General features: G+C 46.6%; 1 protein-coding gene across 2 annotated transcripts; it reads left to right on the top strand.

Moving 5' to 3' along the window:
- The first annotated feature begins 4652 nt into the window (after positions 1–4652).
- LOC139420237 (E3 ubiquitin-protein ligase RNF31-like) lies at positions 4653–19804 on the top strand. Of its 2 annotated transcripts, none has more exons than XM_071170098.1 (24): positions 4653–4855; positions 5368–5575; positions 5700–5846; positions 7314–7469; positions 7623–7691; positions 7797–7941; positions 8258–8395; positions 8520–8679; positions 11834–11979; positions 12177–12337; positions 12487–12735; positions 12824–13165; positions 13723–13908; positions 14040–14246; positions 14457–14630; positions 14869–14967; positions 15200–15289; positions 15745–15859; positions 16106–16218; positions 16396–16509; positions 17049–17097; positions 17211–17307; positions 19001–19166; positions 19298–19804. In XM_071170098.1, the coding sequence occupies exons 2-24, from the start codon at positions 5375–5377 to the stop codon at positions 19343–19345; spliced, it is 3372 nt and encodes a 1123-aa protein (XP_071026199.1). In that variant the 5' UTR covers positions 4653–4855; positions 5368–5374; the 3' UTR covers positions 19346–19804. The 2 variants fall into 2 exon arrangements, with proteins under 2 accessions (XP_071026199.1, XP_071026200.1); XM_071170099.1 differs by having other exon boundaries at positions 4682–4855; positions 7800–7941.
- The last annotated feature ends 78 nt before the right edge of the window (positions 19805–19882 follow it).

Raw genomic sequence — 19882 nt, 5'->3', positions numbered from 1 at the left:
CTACCAAAAAACAATTAGGCAACAACAAATTCAATCCCTTTTAGACAATTTCCTGGGTAAAACGTTCCACTGTAATAGTGAAGGTGTAAACTTGGCAGTAGAAAATCTTAACAGTATATTTGACCTCTCAGCTTCCCTATCAAATCAAAAATCTCAAATAGAGAACCGAAGAAAATGAACAACAATGACAAAAAGTTTGATGAAGAATGCAAAAATCTAAGAAAGAAATTAGAAACTTGTCCAACCAAAAACATAGAGACCCGGAAAACCTGAGTCTACGCCTTCACTATGGTGAATCACTAAAACAATACAGAAATACACTACGGAAAAAGAAGGAACAGCACGTCAGAAATCAGCTCAATGTAATTGAAGAATCCATAGACTCTAACCACTTCTGGGAAAATTGGAAAACACTAAACAAACAACAACACAAAGAATTATCTATCCAAAATGGAGATGTATGGGTAAACCACTTATCCAATCTTTTTGGCTCTATAACAAAGAACAAACAGCAAAAACATATACATGATCAAATACAAATCTTAGAATCAACTATTAAAGACTACCAGAACCCACTGGATTCTCCAATTACCTTGAATGAGCTACAGGACCAAATAAAAACCCTCCAACCCAAAAAGGCATGTGATGTTGATGGTATCCTCAATGAAATGATAAAATATACAGACAAAAAATTTCAATTGGCTATACTAAAACTCTTTAACATCATCCTTAGCTCTGGCATCTTCCCCAATATTTGGAACCACGAACTGATCACCCCAATCCACAAAAGTAGAGACAAATTTGACCCCAATAACTACTGTGGGATATGCGTCAACAGCAACCTTGGGAAGATCCTCTGCATTATCATTCTTAGCAGACTTGTACATTTTCTCAGTGAAAACAATATATTGAGCAAATGTCAAATGGTCTTTTTACCAAATTATCATACGACAGACCATGTATTCACCCTTCACACCCTAATTGACAAACAAACAGACCAAAACAATCTTCAAAACAGTCTTCTCATGCTTTGTTGATTTCAAAAAAGCCTTCAACTCAATTTGGCATGAGGGTCTGCTAAACAAATTGATGAAAAGTGGTGTTGGAGGAACAACATACGACATTATAAAATCCATGTACACAAACAACAAGTGTGCAGTTAAAATAGACAAAAAACACACATGTTTCTTCCCAAGTGCCATGGGGAGAGACAGAGATGCAGCTTAAGCCCCACCCTCTTCAACATATATATCAACGAATTGCCGAGGGCACTAGAACAGTCTGCAGCAGCCGGCCTCACTTACTAGAATCTGAAGTCAAATGTCTACTGTTTGCTGATGATCTGATGCTTCTGCCACCAACCAAGGAGGGCCTACAGCAGCACCTAGATCATCTGCACAGATTCTGCCAGACCTGGGCACTGACAGTAAATCTCAGTAAGACCAAAATGATGGTGTTCCAAAAATGGTCCAGTCGCCAGGACCACAAATACAAATTCCATCTAGACGCCGTAGCCCTAGAGCACACAAAAAACTATATATACCTTGGCCTAAACATCAGCGCCACAGGTAACTTCCACAAAGCTGTGAATGATCTGAGAGACAAGGCAAGAAGGGCATTCTATGCCATCAAAAGGAACGTAAAATTCGACATACCAATTAGGATCTGGCAAAAAAATACTTGAATAAGTTATAGAACCCATTGCCCTTTAAGGTTGTGAGGTCTGGGGTCCGCTCACCAACCAAGAATTCACAAAATGGGACAAACACCAAATTGAGACTGCATGCAGAATTCTGCAAAAATATCCTCCGTGTACAACGTAGAACACCAAATAATGCATGCAGGGCAGAATTAGGCTGATACCCGCTAATTATCAAAACCCAGAAAAGAGACGTTAAATTATACAGCCACCTAAAAGGAAGCGATTCCCAAACCTTCCATAACAAAGCCATCACCTACAGAGAGATGAACCTGGAGAAGAGTCCCCTAAGCAAGCTGGTCCTTGGGCTCTGTTCACAAACACAAACAGACACCACAGAGCCCCAGAACAGCAACACAATTAGACCCAACCAAATCATTAGAAAACAAAAAGATAATTACTTGACACATTGAAAAGAATTAACAAATAAACAGAGCAAACTAGAATGCTATTTGGCCCTAAACAGAGAGTACACACTGGCAGAATACCTGACCACTGTGACTGACCCAAACTTAAGGAACGCTTTGACTATGTACAGACTCAGTCAGCATAGCCCTGCTATTGAGAAAGACAGAGAAAGACCGCCCTATCCACATCTGGAAATCAAGAGAAGACAGGCTATGTGCACACTGCCCACAAAATGAGGTGGAAACATGAGGTGGAAGCATCTTATCTTTAATGGCACTACTGGCACTTTTTGGCAAGTCGCCAGCAGCATCAACACACGATTAATACTTTATGATAACTAGAGTGAAAAGTCATAGGAGAGGAACTGCCTGGATTCTGAAATTGACCTGCATTCGCATTAGTTCTACTCTCTCTCTCTCTCTCTCTCTCTCTCTCTCTCTCTCTCCCTCTCCCTCTCCCTCTCTCTCTCCAATGTTGTCTCCATAGACAACATTGGCAGTAGAATGCCCTTACTGAACAGCTCAGTGACTTTCAACGTGGCACCATCATAGGATCATATTCCAACAAGTCAGTTCGTCAAATTTCTGCGCAGCTAGAGCTACCCTGGTCAACTGTAAGTGCTGCTATTGTGAAGTGGAAATGTCTAGAAGAAATAATAGCTCAGCCGCGAAGTGATTAGGCCACACAAGCTCACAGAACGGGACCGCCGAGTTTTGAAGCGACTAACATGTAAAAACCGTCTGCCCGCAGTTGCAACTCTCACTAACCGAGTTCCAAACTGCCTCTGGAAGCAACGTCAGCACAATAACTGTTTGTCGGGAGCTTCATGAAATGGGTTTCCATGGCCGAGCAGCCGCACACAAGCCTAAGATCACCATGTGCAATGCCAAGCATCAGTTGGAGTGGTGTAAAGCTCGCTGCCATTGGACTCTGGTGCAGTGGAAACGCGTTCTCTGGCGTGATGAATCACTCTTCACCATCTGGCAGTTCAATGGACAAATCTGGGTTTGCGGATGCCAGGAGAACACTACCTGCCCCAATGCGTAGTGCCAACTATAAAGTTTGTTGGAGGAGGAATAATGGTCTGGGGCTGTTTTTCATGGTTCGGGCTAGATCCTTTAGTTCCGGTGAAGGGAAATCTTAATGCTACAGTGTACAATGACATTCTAGACGATTCTGTGTTTCCAACTTTGTGGCAACAGTTTCAGCATGACAATGCCCATGCACAAATCAAACACCTTCAGGATTAATTGGACCGCCGACTGCGAGCCAGGCCTAATCGCCCAACATCAGTGCCCGACCTCAACCCCATTGGGATTAATTGGACCGCCGACTGCGAGCCAGGCCTAATCGCCCAACATCAGTGCCCGACCTCAACCCCATTGGGATTAATTGGACCGCCGACTGCGAGCCAGGCCTAATCGCCCAACATCAGTGCCCGACCTCAACCCCATTGGGATGAATTGGACCGCCGACTGCGAGCCAGGCCTAATCGCCCAACATCAGTGCCCGACCTCAACCCCATTGGGATGAATTGGACCGCCGACTGCGAGCCAGGCCTAATCGCCCAACATCAGTGCCCGACCTCAACCCCATTGGGATTAATTGGACCGCCGACTGTGAGCCAGGCCTAATCGCCCAACATCAGTGCCCGACCTCAACCCCATTGGGATTAATTGGACCGCCGACTGCGAGCCAGGCCTAATCGCCCAACATCAGGCCCGACCTCACTCATGTTCTTGAATGGAAGCAAGTCCCCGCAGCAATGTTCCAACATCTGGTGGAAAGCCTTCCCAGAAGAGTAGAGGCTGTTATAACAGCAATGTTCCAACATCTTGTGGAAAGCCTTCCCAGAAGAGTAGAGGCTGTTATAGCAGAAAAGGGGGGACCAAATATTGGAATGAGATGTTCGACAAGCAGTTGTCCAAATACTTTTGGTCAAATCGTGTATGTCAGTACAAGCCTGAGTTAGATATTAGATATCACATAAAGGCCCTTCCCTGAAGAAAGGTAATTTTGTTGTTATGGCTCAAGCCCTGATACTGACCACTGCCGTATGGGTCACCTATTCAGTGACTATATCATTGTCATTGCAAAAACTTAAATCACACTCTTGTGTCTTGTGAGTTCTTTTTGCCAGATCACAATGAAAAGGCACTATTAATGATTGAAATAGCAGTTGCCTCCTCTAGTGGTAAAACAGAGAAAGTACAATCTTTGAACGTTGTATATTGGGCAAATGTTGTGCTTAGATGATTAAAAAAGCTTACACACAGAAGAGTTGAACTGGTATTTAAGTTATTTCGAATACTATGAATAATGAATGAAAGCAGTCCAACCATGAAAATAATGTTTCCAAGACAGTGTTCTGTGTTCAGTTCAAAGAAGACACGTGAATTGCAGTTTGTGGCTTTCATGATTGAGTGAGTGATTGATTTATAACAATGTAATAATAACAGTGTTGTTTAACTGTAGTCAGCGTAACTACAGTAACTGCTATTATTTATAATACCACTAGAGGGTAGTGTACATCAAGGTTTATTCTACATCGCCCCCCTCGATAACAACTTCCGCGTCAACTACATTTTCACTGTTGTTGTGACTTTAGCTAGCTGTGCTTTTGAAGACATGCTTCAGAAGACCGACGTGATACTAGAAATGTAGCTACATTTTGCCTTGATATAACAGTCAGTTGGATTCATAAAGGACTTGGATCACGAAATACATCTGGAAACGCAATAGATAAAGGTAAGGCAAACAGTGGCACTGATCTGGCTGTCATCATAAACTTTCGACGTCGCCTTGCTAGCCAGTCATACATTAGCTAGAGCATAATTACAAATTGACTTGCCAGCCAGCTCAATGTGGGGTGGGTATAATTTGTGGAACGTTTCACAAATTATACCCACCCCTCAATGTGCCACTTCAATTTCAGAACATGCACTACTGCTAGCTAACTGTAAAGTTTACAGCTATCTAGTGTCACGTGTCATTTTGAGATAAAAGTTGAAACTTCAAAGTACTTACATTTAACATTTGAGCCATTTAGCAGAAGCTGTTATCCAGACAGAACTACTTATATTAGAAACATTACCCTACCATTTGAGCTACCTTGGAGATATCCATGTTCACAGTAGACAGAGTAGCTAGACGGTACACCCAGATACATAAGAAATGACGGTAGGCCTACCTACTGCACATCAGTCAACAGTCCCATCCCTGAGTTGACCTACTGTCATTTTATATCTCTATCCCCCCAGTGTGTGAATGATGAGTACCCAGCCTGTCCCTTTCGAGGAGGTGCGGAGGAGAGCTGAGTCCCTCCTGTCCTATTCAGGCTCTGCCCAGGCATTGAAGACTGATGTCCAGTTCATGGCCAATGTTCCCCTGTCCCTGTCTGACAAGTTTCACCACATCACAGCACAGACCATGGTGACACAGAACATAGCAGGGCAGAGCAGGGAAGAGGTGAGGTTTTATATTCAGTCCAATCCAGTTGCCCCCTAAATGTATTTTTGTCTTTACTCAGATATTCTTGTTAACCCCTCTGCCCTCCTGATCCCCTCTCCCCCACCTCTCCTCCCTCCATCAGGTCCTAGAGTCTGTTGGACGGTTGTTTAAAGCCTTGAGCATCCTGGAAAAGTATGGCTGTAACCTGACCAGCCCCAGCAGGCCCAGGTACTGGCGCAGCGTCAAGCACAACAACCCAGTCTTCAGGGCTACCGTGGACGCCATCAAGGTAAAGGAGGGAGACAGGCCTCTTTAAACCCAATTCTTTTCTTTTTTTTCTCACCTTTATTTAACCAGGTAGGCCAGTTGAGAACAGGTTCTCATTTACAACTGCAACCTGGCCAAGATAAAGCGAAGCAGTGCGACAAAAACAGCAACACAGAGTGACACATGGAACAAACAAACATACAGTAAATAACACAATAGAAAAGTCTATATACAGTGTGTGCAAATTAAGTAAGATTAGGGAGGTAAGGCAATAAATAGGCCATAGTAGTGAAATAATTACAATTTCGCTAATAAATACTGGAGTGATAGATGTGCAGAAGATGAATGTGCAAGTAAAGATACTGGGGTGCAAAGGAGCAAAATAAAACAAAATAAATAACAATATGGGGATGAGGTAGCTGGATGGGCTATTTACAGATGGGCTATGTACAGGTGCAATGATCTGTAAGCGGCTCTGATAGCTGATGCTTAAACTTAGTGAGGGAGATATGAGTCTCCAGCTTCAGTGATTTTTGCAATTGGTTCCAGTCATTGGCAACAGAGAACTGTAAGGAACGGCAGCCAAAGGAGGAATTGGCTTTGGGGGTGACCAGTGAAATATACCTGCTGGAGAGCGTGCTACGGGTGGGTGCTGCTATGGTGACCAGTGAGCTGAGATAAGGCGGTGCTTTACCTAGCAAAGACTTGTAGATGACCTGGAGCCAGTGGGTTTGGCGACGAATATGAAGCGAGGTCCAGCCAACGAGAGCATACAGGTCGCAGTGGTGGGTTGTATATGGGTGATGAAACGGATGGCACTGTGATAGACTGCATCCAATTTGCTGAGTAGAGTGTTGGAGGCTATTTTATAAATGCCATCGCCAAAGTCAAGGATCGGTAGGATGGTCAGTTTTACAAGGTTATGTTTGGCAGCATGAGTGAAGGATGCTTTGTTGCGAAATAGGAAGCCGATTCTAGATTTAATTTTGGATAGGAGATGCTTAAAATGAGTCTGGAAGGAGAGTTTACAGTCTAACCAGGTATTTGTAGTTGTCCACATATTCTAAGTCAGAACCGTCCAGAGTAGTGATGCTAGGCGGGCGGGCAGGTGCGGGCAGCGATCGGTTGAAGAGAATGCATTTGGTTTTACTTGCATTTAAGAGCAGTTGGAGGCAACGGAAGGAGAGTTGTATGGCATTGAAGCTCGTCTGGAGGTTAGTTAACACAGTTCCTAAGTTCCTATCAGGAACTTACTGCCCTTTTCTTATTATTACAGGATCATTATTGACTTCCTTGTGCATAGGACAGATTAGAGTCTATTGTTTTCACTACAAATAGTCAGATTGTTCAAATAGGGAGTGGATCAATAAGCAATGTTTAAAGTGCCTTATGGGTCATAGACATAGACCTAGAGCAGTGGGTACCCAGTGATTTTTAAAGCATTTGAGTCAATGGTGGTTTATTCTACTGTCTGCTATCTTTTCTACAGGGTGGCAGGTCAGTCCTGTTTCTCTACGGTTACACCAATCAACAGCCAGACGGCCTCAGCTTCCCCGACGATGTCACAGATCCAGACGTTGGGAAGGTTGCTGCAGTGACCATTGAGGTCATGACCCTGCGCATGGAACTGGACATGCTTATCAAGGTGAACGTTCATATGAGAGTCTAAGAGTGTTATTATCTAATTAAAATGTTTCAATTGTTCTAACTCTCAATTTGAGGATAACCACAAAGATGAGTTTCCATGTTTGATCTCTTGCTAACTCTTATGTGTTACTGTGTTGTTGTTGTCTGTCAGGGTACACATGCTCACCCAGAAATCTACAGCAATATAATCCCATCCCTTAGTCTCCCGAAGACAAACCAGGTCTGTGTAACAACGTACAGTCAAGTGGTTAATCGGTTTGTCTGTTTCTACTTCTACCTTTTTCTATGATTACTGTTGTAATTAGGGCTATTCTGCTCTCTTCAGGAGAAACCAGAGCTGGTGTCTGATGCAGTGGTCATCCCACCAGGAGAGGAGCATGGGGACAGTGGGAAAGACCTTCAGCCGCTATCTCCTCCACCCAAACCGGCTGCTAGTCCTGGACTAAGACACGCCCCGACCACTCCCACCGGTGAGACAGACACCCACTACCTGTACGAGTTCACCTGTCTGTTACCTGGCAACCTGCCCACTTCCAACCCCACTGGCATATGTAATCTGCCTGTCTGTTGTACTGTCATTGGATGACAAACTTATTACGTATTGCTTATTGCGCTTCTCTCTCTCTCTCTCTCTCCTCTCCCTCTCCCCCTCTCTCTCTCTCTCTCTCTCTCCCTCTCCCTCTCCCTCTCTCTCTCTCTCTCTCTCTCTCTCTCTCTCTCTCTCTCTCTCTCTCTCTCTCTCTCTCTCTCTCTCTCTCTCTCTCTCTCTCTCTCCCTCTCTCTCAGATGGGGGGTGTAATCTGTGCGGTGCCACTCCCTCTCTCCTCTGCCCACCCTGTGGTTCTCTTCCTTTCTGTCAGTCATGTGACCTCATCTACCACCGCCACCCGTCCAGAGCCAATCACAGGAGAGATAGAATACAGGGTAAGATATGGGTCATAGCTTTGACCATTTCAGCTCAAATCTCACTTTTAATCCAATATTTATTTAAATATTCTTACCCATGAATATGTAAACTAACACTTATCATCTTTAAACCCCCCCTTAGAGACCTGTACCATCTGTGGTATGTCCCAAGTCTACGCCCCTTGCTCCACCTGTTCTCAGAGGCTGTGTCTGGAATGTGACAGACTGTACCATTCTCACCCTGACCGCGGGGGTCACAACAGGACACTGGTTACCCCCGCCAAACTAACAAGAGCTTTTAGGTTAGAAATGAGGATGTGTTATAATCGACTCTACACACACATGCACACATACACACACAAACCTGATCACTCACTTCTTCCACCATATGTCCACCAGACGTGTTTTGCCCTATTTTGTTTTTGCCAGATGTCTAGACCACATTTTCCATCCTCGATGCACATCTGCTTCGCAAGGCTGCAGAACGGTTTGCAGCATGGAGAAGATCATTATTGACCTGTTCAACCAAAGCTAATGATTATAACAGATGAAAGTTATTCTCATATGGACCTACTGGTTTCATCGGCTGCACACAAGGCCGCATTACAGGAATTCATCTAGGTTGTTTCTAACCTTCTGGCACATTCATCTCGAGCGACATCAATAAATTGAACTGGTTGTTCCCATATAGAGTAGGCTACTGATTTCAAATCACTAGTTTGTCCTGCATGATGGCACGCTAAATTACGCACAGAACAGTTCTGTGGATATTCATTTTGCACGTCGTTCTGTTGGCTGGTTTCCTGAAAACGATCCAACAGGGCGCACTGCCTTTTATGAACCTCCGTTTGTACCAGCGCACCGTTTTGCAATGCACAAGTTGAAAATATTGAACTCATGTGGTACACAGGACGCACCTAGCATCCCAACCTAGTGCAGCATCCCATCCTAGCGCAGCATCCCAACCTAGCGCAGCATCCCAACCTAGCGCAGCATCCCAACCTAGTGCAGCATCCCAACCTAGTGCAGCATCCCAACCTAGCATCCCAACCTAGCGCAGCATCCCAACCTAGCGCAGCATCCCAACCTAGTGCAGCATCCCATCCTAGCGCAGCATCCCATCCTAGCGCAGCATCCCATCCTAGCGCAGCATCCCATCCTAGCGCAGCATCCTAGCGCAGCATCCCAACCTAGCGCAGCATCCCAACCTAGCGCAGCATCCCAACCTAGCGCAGCATCCCAACCTAGTGCAGCATCCCAACCTAGCATCCCAACCTAGCGCAGCATCCCAACCTAGCGCAGCATCCCAACCTAGTGCAGCATCCCAACCTAGTGCAGCATCCCAACCTAGCATCCCAACCTAGCGCAGCATCCCAACCTAGCGCAGCATCCCAACCTAGTGCAGCATCCCATCCTAGCGCAGCATCCCATCCTAGCGCAGCATCCCATCCTAGCGCAGCATCCCATCCTAGCGCAGCATCCCAACCTAGCGCAGCATCCCAACCTAGTGCAGCATCCCAACCTAGTGCAGCATCCCAACCTAGTGCAGCATCCCAACCTAGCATCCCAACCTAGCATCCCAACCTAGCGCAGCATCCCAACCTAGCGCAGCATCCCAACCTAGCGCAGCATCCCAACCTAGCGCAGCATCCCAACCTAGTGCAGCATCCCAACCTAGTGCAGCATCCCAACCTAGCATCCCAACCTAGCATCCCAACCTAGCGCAGCATCCCAACCTAGTGCAGCATCCCATCCTAGCGCAGCATCCCATCCTAGCGCAGCATCCCATCCTAGCGCAGCATCCCATCCTAGCGCAGCATCCCAACCTAGCGCAGCATCCCAACCTAGCGCAGCATCCCAACCTAGTGCAGCATCCCAACCTAGCATCCCAACCTAGCGCAGCATCCCAACCTAGCGCAGCATCCCAACCTAGTGCAGCATCCCATCCTAGCGCAGCATCCCATCCTACTGCAGCATCCCATCCTAGCGCAGCATCCCATCCTAGCGCAGCATCCCAACCTAGCGCAGCATCCCATCCTAGAGCAGCATCCCATCCTAGCGCAGCATCCCATCCTAGCGCAGCATCCCAACCTAGCGCAGCATCCCATCCTAGCGCAGCATCCCATCCTAGCGCAGCATCCCATCCTAGCGTCCCATCCTAGCGCAGCATCCCATCCTAGCACAGCATCCCAACCTAGCGCAGCATCCCATCCTAGCGCAGCATCCCATCCTAGCGCAGCATCCCATCCTAGCGCAGCATCCCAACCTAGCGCAGCATCCCAACCTAGCGCAGCCTCCCAACCTAGCGCAACATCCTATCCTAGCGCAGCATCCCATCCCAGCGCAGCATCCCAACCTAGCGCAGCATCCCAACCTAGCGCAGCATCCCATCCTAGCGCAGCATCCCATCCTAGCGTCCCATCCTAGCGCAGCATCCCATCCTAGCACAGCATCCCAACCTAGCGCAGCATCCCATCCTAGCGCAGCATCCCATCCTAGCGCAGCATCCCATCCTAGCGCAGCATCCCAACCTAGCGCAGCATCCCAACCTAGCGCAGCCTCCCAACCTAGCGCAACATCCTATCCTAGCGCAGCATCCCATCCCAGCGCAGCATCCCAACCTAGCGCAGCATCCCATCCTAGCGCAGCATCCCAACCTACCGCAGCATCCCAACCTAGCGCAGCATCCTATCCTAGCGCAGCATCCCATCCTAGTGCAGCATCCCAACCTAGTGCAGCATCCCAACCTAGTGCAGCATCCCATCCTAGTGCAGCATCCCATCCTAGTGCAGCATCCCATCCTAGTGCAGCATCCCAACCTAGCGCAGCATCCCATCCTAGTGCAGCATTCCATCCTAGCGCAGCATCCCATCCTAGTGCTGCGGACTGCTCCACTGACGCTGAATGACTTCCCAGCGCATCGTAAAGAGTTTGAGGCGTCTGCTGGACACGAAGCTTTTCTAGCCTCTCTATTTCCTCTCACTTGTGTTTCTTCTCTTTTCTAGCCTCTCTATTTCCTCTCACTTGTGTTTCTTCTCTTTTCTAGCCTCTCTCTTTCCTCTCACTTGTGTTTCTTCTCTTTTCTAGCCTCTCTCTTTCCTCTCACTTGTGTTTCTTCTCTTTTCTAGTCTCTCTCTTTCCTCTCACTCGTGTTTCTTCTCTTTTCTAGTCTCTCTCTTTCCTCTCACTCGTGTTTCTTCTCTTTTCTAGCCTCTCTCTTTCCTCTCACTTGTGTTTCTTCTCTTTTCTAGCCTCTCTCTTTCCTCTCACTTGTGTTTCTTCTCTTTTCTAGTCTCTCTCTTTCCTCTCACTCGTGTTTCTTCTCTTTTCTAGTCTCTCTCTTTCCTCTCACTCGTGTTTCTTCTCTTTTCTAGCTTCTCTATTTCCTCTCACTCGTGTTTCTTCTCTTTTCTAGCCTCTCTCTTTCCTCTCACTCGTGTTTCTTCTCTTTTCTAGCCTCTCTCTTTCCTCATGGGAGTGTACTCAGTGCACTACAGTCAACGAGGTGAAAGCCGCGCTGTGTGTGACCTGTGAACGACCCCGTCTGGCCATCGCTTCCCTTATAGATCTGGAGGACCCGGGGCAGCCGCCACCCAACCCAGGTCACATTCATATACACGTCTCAACTGTTGAGTAGTTTTCATGTGACGTTCACTTGAACAACACATCAGTCACCTGTCCTGTTTGAGGTGTTCACGTCACCTGTGCCTCTATATCAGTAATAATAATCACGCATTACTAGAAGCTAAGATCAATATAAGGCTGTCTGTTTATCTACCCTCTCTGACCTCTTTCATAGAGTGGCAGTGTAAGAGCTGTACGGTAGTGAACCAAGGCAGCAGTATACTGTGTGAGGTGTGTGAGCGCCCCCGTCTGGCCACCCGTCCCTCTATCACGCCAGTACTCAACAGTACTCCAGTACTCCCCACGCCAGGACCCACGGCAGACAAGGAAACAAAGGTTACACCCCCCCCCCAGTGGTTTAAATACTCTCTAGAGTTGGAATGTTCTGTGAGATCTAATCATTCAAGCGTATCTTTTTGGTTTTAATCTTTCACAATCTCTCCCCGTCCCTGCCTCTCTCCCATGCTATTTCTCTCTCTCTGTAGTGGATGTGTCAGTTCTGCACCTATGTGAACTCTCCTCCTGCAGTGGTTTGTGAGGTGTGCAACCTGCCGTGCAAAGATCCTCCAGTCACCAGTCCCAAGTCCCTCCTCCTGCAGTCTCCAGTCAAAGACTTTGTCCCGCCTCCTGTGATGCCCCAGGTCCCTCCGGAGATCTCTTCCAGGGTAAACATCGACATTAAGAGACAGAACCTGATGAGGGATGAAGGACTGAAGCTTGTCCATCAAATACGAGTAGGTGGCTTTTGAACTGACTCTAAATGTTAATTAAAACCACATTAACTGGTATTATTCTAACTTCTAAATTGATGTTCTTCCTCAGAAGGGAGAGAAGAAGGGAGTGGGCCCTGAGGAGGTGTACGCAGCCCTCTGCGTTTCCAGGGGCAGCAACGTCAACCCCTGTGATTGGCTGAAATCAGAGCTGCCTCACCTACTGGATGAGATCTGTGCCATGGCAGCTTCGGCAGCTTTGCAGAACTTCAAAGCAAGGGTTTCTGGGCCGCAGGATAACACAGATAAGGGGTCGACAGAGCAACAGAGTCCCAGTGTGCTGCTGGGTGAGGGAGTGCAGCTGTCCAGGGTTGAGGCCAAGCAGGCATGGCTGGCAGCAGGGGGCGACACTGAGAGAGCAGTCCGTCAGCTGCTCCGAGACAGACAGGCCAAGGTGAGAACCAGACAGTTCACCTTGTGGTTAGATTGTCAGCCCTGAGGTTGGAAGGTTGGGAGTTTGATTCCAGGCCGTGTCATACCGAAGACTGTAAAAATGGGACCAGAGGTGACTCTGCTTGACACAGATAGTCTCGTGCTCCTATGAGCCATTCCAACTCGTGCAAGGCTACTTACTGAGCTAGTCTGTGTCACAATTAAGCCTATATGCAAAGTATACTGAAGTTAAATGTTTTTGTCAGGTAGCAGAGGCTCTTATCCAAAGAGACTTAGAGGAGCAATTAGGTTTAAATGCCTTGCTCATGGGCACATCAACAAATGTTGAATCTAGTCGGCTCAGGGATTCAAACCAGTGACCATTCAGTTAATGGCCCAGCGATCTTAAGCGCTAGGCTACCTGCACCAAACCAACGTTTATTTGTTACGTGCACAGGATACAGCAGGTGTAAACGTCCAGTGAAATGCGTACATGCAAGCCCCTCAACAATGCAGTAATACTAAGAGATATAGAGAGCTAAAGAGATATAAAGAGCTGTTTCCACTCTGACTGTGTAGATGCGGGAGCTGCGTTCTCTGGGCTTCCGGGAGGCATCGCAGTGTGAGGAGGCTCTGCGTCTGAGTGGAGGAGAGGTGCGGGGGGCTCTGTCCTTGCTGCAGCGGCCCCTCCTGGAGCCCTTCCACCAGCGCATCTGGAGCGACCAGCCAGAGGCCCCCATTGATGCCAAGAACCCTGACAAGCAGGTACTGCAGAGAGTGTGTGTCTGAGAGAGACAGAGAGAGCATGCACAAGTCAACTAAACTGCATTTTCCAAGGCCATAGATATCATCTGATTGTTCATCATCATCATCATTACCCTCCATTGTCCTCTCAGAGGATGTGCAGGCGCCTGCTGGCGTTGTACGAGCTGCCCAGCTGGGGGCGCTGTGAGCTGGCCCTGTCTCTACTCCAGGAGCCTGATGCCCAGTACTCCCTGGAGGACGTCATCCAGGCCGTCAGAGAGTCCCAGGACAGGGAGTTCCTCCGCCGCCTTCTCAACAACGAGTGCCCCTGCTGCCTCAGCATCTTCCCCCACAGCAAGGTGGGCTGCTGGGGGTTTGGTTGAGTTTGCATGGAATGGTGTAGCTACATTGCATTGCGTGTTGTTTTGTCATTCTTTAGGACAATTGACATACTGTAACTTTCACTTTGGTGCCCTCCTCTCTCAGATATGGTGCGTAATTTCCTATAAGATGTTAATACCGGTATGTGAGTTATTGGATTAATGCTATATATTCTCTGTACATCTCAGATGCAGTCCCTGACCTCGTGTCAGTGCTCGGTGTGCCACGAGTGTTTCACACAGCACTTCACCATCGCTGTGAGAGACAAACACATCAGAGACATGGTGTGTCCTGTGTGTGCAGGACCAGACATCAACGACCCTGAGCACCTGGACAGCTACTTCTTTACTCTGGACATTCAGGTGAGAAGATGAAGAAGAATCAACTTTATTTGGAATGGAAGATATGTAGATAGAAGTGAGAGATCCAGTTAGCAGTGACCTGTTTTCTTTTTTCAGAAATTCCAATTTGAGCATTTTGGAAAACGTCTACAATTTTGCGTCCCTTGGAGGGCTATAGGTAGATTGAAATGGGACGATCATGAGCTGCTGCTGGTTGTGTTTCATGTTTATAACATTGTTATTGATGTCGTGTGTTTAGCTGAGAGACTGCCTGGATCGTGAGGTGTACGAGCTCTTCCACAAGAAGCTGATGGAGCATGCTCTGATGAAGGATCCCATGTTCCTGTGGTGTTGTCACGTGAGTGGGTTTCTAACCAGCTCCATCACATCAACAGTTACGTCTCTACTGTACTTCCCTTTTCATTCAGGGAAAGTCAGTTGTCCAACTGAATGTATTCAACTGAAATGTGTCTTCTGCATCAGAGAGGTGCGGGGCTGCCTTAATCGACATCCATGTCTTCGGCGCTCAGGGGAACAGGCTACCTGCCGCCACTCTCACCACTCTCTCTTCCCTCCTCTTCCCTTCTCAGTGCACCTTTGGCTTTATCTATGATGGAAGCCAATTCAAAGTCACCTGCCCCACGTGTATGAAGAGCTTTTGTAACCAATGCAAAAAGCCTGTAAGTACAAAAGATACCTGTTGTTACCTTGCCTGCCATGTAGTGTCTTTTCATAGCCACGTGTATGTGGGACCCAAATAATGATGCCTGTCTCTCTTTCTCTCTCTCTATCTCTCTCGCTCTCCCTATATCTCTCTCTCTATCTCTCTCTCCCTCATCTCTCGCTCCCTCTCTATCTATCTCTCTCCCTCCCTCTATCTATATCTCTCTCCCTCCCTCTATCTCTCCCTCCCTCTCTCTCGCTATCTCTCCCTCCCTCCCTCTATCGCTCCTTCCCTCCCTCCCTCTCTCTCCTTCCCTTTATCCCTCCCTCACTCTCTATCCCTCCCTCCCTCACTCTCTCTCTTTCTCTCCCTCCCTCTCTCTCTCTCTATCCCTCTCTCCCTCTCTCTCTATCCCTCTCTCTCTATCGCCCTCCCTCTCTCTCTATCGCCCTCCCTCTCTCTCTCTGTCAGTGGGAAGCTCAGCACCAGGATGTATCCTGTGAGCAGTTCCAGCTGTGGAAGAGAGAGAACGACCCTGACTACCAGAGACAGGGACTGGCCGGGTTCCTGCGGGACAACGGCATCAGTGAGTCAGTCAGCCTAGACATTCTGCAGTTATTGGCCCATATTCACAAAGAGTATGATTGCTGATATACGATCAGATTTCCTTTTTTAGATAATGATAAATACGATTATCTGGACAGATAGGGCCTGATCCTAGATCAGCACTTCTACTTTGAGACTCTTGACTCCTGGCACACAATGCCATCTCATCACCATCATCATAATTGTTATAACACAATGATGTGGCCCTTCTCATCTCTCTACGTAGCCTGTCCTCACTGCAGGTTCCAGTATGCCTTGACCAAAGGTGGCTGCATGCACTTCAGCTGCTCCCAATGCAGATACCAGTTCTGCAGCGGCTGCAACAATCCCTTCCACACTGTAAGTCACATAGAAGGGACTGCATGGAGTACCATATTTGTCACTAAATGGATTCAGTCAGAGAGAAGGATCTCCCTTTCCCCCAGGGCTTTCTTATCATACATTCCCAGCCTCATGTCTGCTTCCTTTTTCACTTTCCCTTCTTCACCCATTTCCCTCCCCCTCCCTCTCTCTCAGACGGCTTGTAAAACTGTCCAGTGTAAGATCACAGGTCTCCATGCTCATCACCCACGAGACTGTCTCTTCTACCTCAGGGACTGGGAGCCTGCCAGACTACAGGCCCTGCTGCAGGTACAGAGATGAGGGATGTTCTGGGAACATTACAGGGGGGAATGTCCTGGGAATGTTTTGGGAATGTTACAGGGGGGGAAACGTTAGAGGGAATGTTCTGGGAACGTTACAGGGGGGGAAACGTTAGAGGGAATGTTCTGGGAACGTCACAGAAGGAATGTTCTGGTAACGTTAGAGGGGATGTTCTGGGAACGTTACAGAAGGAATGTTTTGGGAACGTTACAGAAGGAATGTTTTGGGAACGTTACAGAAGGAATGTTCTGGGAACGTTACAGAAGGAATGTTCTGGGAACGTTACAGAAGGAATGTTCTGGGAACGTTACAGAAGGAATGTTCTGGGAATGTTACAGAAGGAATGTTCTGGGAACGTTACAGAGGGAATGTTCTGGGAACATTACAGAGATAATGTTCTGGGAATGGAATAGAGAATGTTCAGGGAATATTTCAGGGGGAATGTTTTGGGAATGTTCTGGTAACATTAAAGGATTGTCATTTCAATGTTGTGTTTCTGAGCTGAGTTGTTTGTATTTTGTCCATAGAGGAATGCTGTTGAGTTCAACACAGACCCCCCTAATGGGACACAGACTGGTGAGAGTGACCTCTTGTTTATCCTCTCTTAGATCCCAGATCTGTGAGAACTTTACTCTATTTTTTTCTCTCTTTCTGCCCATACTTTGATTTTCTCTTTCTGTGTGACTCAGACGCGTGTGGAGTGATGGAGCAGAAGGACGAGGGGGGTCAGCAGATTGACTCACCCTGTGGAGTCCAAACTCAGCCAGGACAAGCTGGACTCTGCAAGTGAGTCACACACACACATAGTTGAAAATACCTTATTGTTTGTTTGTGCACTACACCCACACGCACACGCACACAAACACACAATTGAATTGTATTTAATTGTAGAGCAGAGTGGGGTAAATTGAGCCATTTTTACATTCAGGGGGTTCAAGGGAAATACAGTATTCTTTCTAATAAAGATATCTACATATATTTCAGGATGTTGTGTATCCCTGGACATAATCAGAATTGTCCAAAAAAGCCTCCAGAGTGGTGCAGCCATCTAAGGCACTACAGTGCTAGCTGCATCACTACAGATCCTGGTTCGATCCCAGGCTGTGTTGCAGCCGGCTGCGACCGGGAGACCCATGAGACGGCGCACAATTGGCCCAGTGTCGTCCAGGTTTGGCTGGCTAGGTTGTCCTTGTCCCATTGCACTCTATCAACTCCTGTGGCGGACCGGGCACAATGCACACTGACACGGTCGTCAGGTGTACGGTGTTTCCTCTGACACATTGGTGCGGCTGGCTTCAGGGTTAAGTGAGCATTGTGTCAAGAAGCAGCGCGGCTTGGCGGGGTCGTCTTTCGGAAGAAGCACGGCTCTCGATCTTCGCCTCTCCCAAGTCCGTACGGGAGTTGCAGCGATGGGACAAGACTATAACTACCAATTGGGAAGAAAAAGTGGTAAAAAAAATATATATATGATTTGTCCAAAAAAAGTGGCCTCTTGGCACAACTTACCCCAGGTCTTGTTAAGTCGCCTACAAACGTCTATACTGAATGAAATATCACCACTACCTTTTCAAAACCATGTATCTTCATTTCCCAAACACAATTCAACACAATCACAATCGCTTTTTTGTCTTTTAATAATTTGAATAATCTTTTAACAGGTTTAACACCTAACAAACACTTTGCCTTGCATTATTCCTTGGAAGAAAACGTCAACTTGCCATTGGTTCAACCATTGGCTCAATTTCCCCCGTGGCAAACATTTTGACGATATAATCCCACACAGCTACAAGGATGCATTTTCATGCTAGGTTTAGGACCCAATACTGAAGCTCATAGAGACACAACTGATGTATAGAACAATCTTAAAATGACCTAGTTTGGTTTAGATACAAGCATCATGAAACCTCTAACACAATAAACTCATTTGACTTGGTGAAAATCTGTTTTTTGGACCTAACTTGCTTTCCACTATTTCCATGTGATTTCTTCCTTCACAGACTCTATGAAATGATGACCTCTTCCTAAATAGTTGGCCAAATTATATATTTTGTGTATGGTTTCTTCGAAATAAGAGTGGCTCAACTTACCCCACTCTCCCCTATTGAAGATATGGCATGAAATGATATTTATGCAGTAAGGCCTGAGGAGGTGTGGTATATGGCCAATATACCACGGCTAAGGGCTGTTCTTATGCATGACGCAACGCGGAGTGCCTGGATACAGCCCTTAGCTGTGGTATATTGGCCATATGCCACGAACCCCTGAGGTGCCTTATTGCTATTATAAACTGGTTACCAATGTAATTAGAGCAGTAAAAAGTAATGTTTTGTCATACCAGTGGTATACGGTCTGATATATCACGACTGTCAGCCAAACAGCTTTCAGGGCTCGAACCACCCAGGCTATAATCAATTTTAAACCACCTTTTCTGGCTGTTAGGCTGTTCTCACTCTGTCTGTCTCTGTGTGTGCCATTGTAGTAAACACTACAGAGAGTATCTGGTTAGTCTCATCAACGGACACACCCTGGACCCCGCTATTCTCTACGACCAACAAGAGGTGACAGTTGCCTGCAAGAGGTACCAGGTGGAGGAGCAACAAGGGGAGGGGGAGGACGACAGGGTGTACAAGGCTCGACTGCTGAAGGTCAGTCATCACTCAGTTAGGCTTGTGTCCTCACTGGAAGTTTGCACTAAATTGTTTCTATGTTCATTTTGATGTAGTGTTTTTGTTGTGGTTCAGATTGTGTGAAAGTGTAATTGACTCTTTCTTTACAGAAACTGATGGAAGTTCCACTTGGAGAAAAGGTTCCTCGGATGAGATGAAAATTGATTTTAAAGAATTTATTATCCATTTTAAGGAAAGTACAGGTATCCTATTTGCAAACAGCATCGGGTTTCAAACCTCCCACCACATAGCATTACCAACCTAGCTGTTATATTACATCTCATTGAAGTTTAACATGCTTTGTTCGTTATATGGTTCGTTAGATTTCTGAAATCATTTTGTTCACAATTACACATCTACAGGTAGTATCTCAATTTCCTCTCTGTACAAGGACAAAGCTGCAAAGGAAGACTTACAAGAAATACATTATCTCTTTCTGGTTTATTTGGATTAAATATATGAGTTTAAAATACAGCACTAAACAACTTTAGAACTCATAAGGGGAAGGTGTCTGTCATCTTCAAAATGGCAGTCAATATTGTGAGATCAATAGCACATACTATACAGAGTGTAACATTAGGGTATACCATGCAATAAAGTATTTTATTGATTTAAAAATTACTTTTGTGACCGGTCTCAATTTAGTCTCATCAGTTGCAGGATATGCTGAGAAAATATCCAATATTTGAGTGAAA

The sequence above is a fragment of the Oncorhynchus clarkii genome, chromosome 11, assembly GCF_045791955.1.
Source record: "Oncorhynchus clarkii lewisi isolate Uvic-CL-2024 chromosome 11, UVic_Ocla_1.0, whole genome shotgun sequence".
Classification (NCBI taxonomy): Eukaryota; Metazoa; Chordata; class Actinopteri; order Salmoniformes; family Salmonidae; genus Oncorhynchus; species Oncorhynchus clarkii.
Note: the sequence above shows the minus strand (reverse complement) of the source record. Positions and strands in the feature narration are given on the sequence as shown.

Coding starts and splice junctions, on each gene's coding strand:
- LOC139420237 (XM_071170098.1), top strand. CDS start 5,375: ATGATGAGTACCCAGCCTGTCCCTTTCGAGGAGGTGCGGAGGAGAGCT. Junction 12,338..12,486: donor CGGCAGACAAGGAAACAAAG/GTTACACCCCCC, acceptor CTCTCTCTGTAG/TGGATGTGTCAGTTCTGCAC. Junction 14,968..15,199: donor TGTTCCTGTGGTGTTGTCAC/GTGAGTGGGTTT, acceptor TTCCCTTCTCAG/TGCACCTTTGGCTTTATCTA.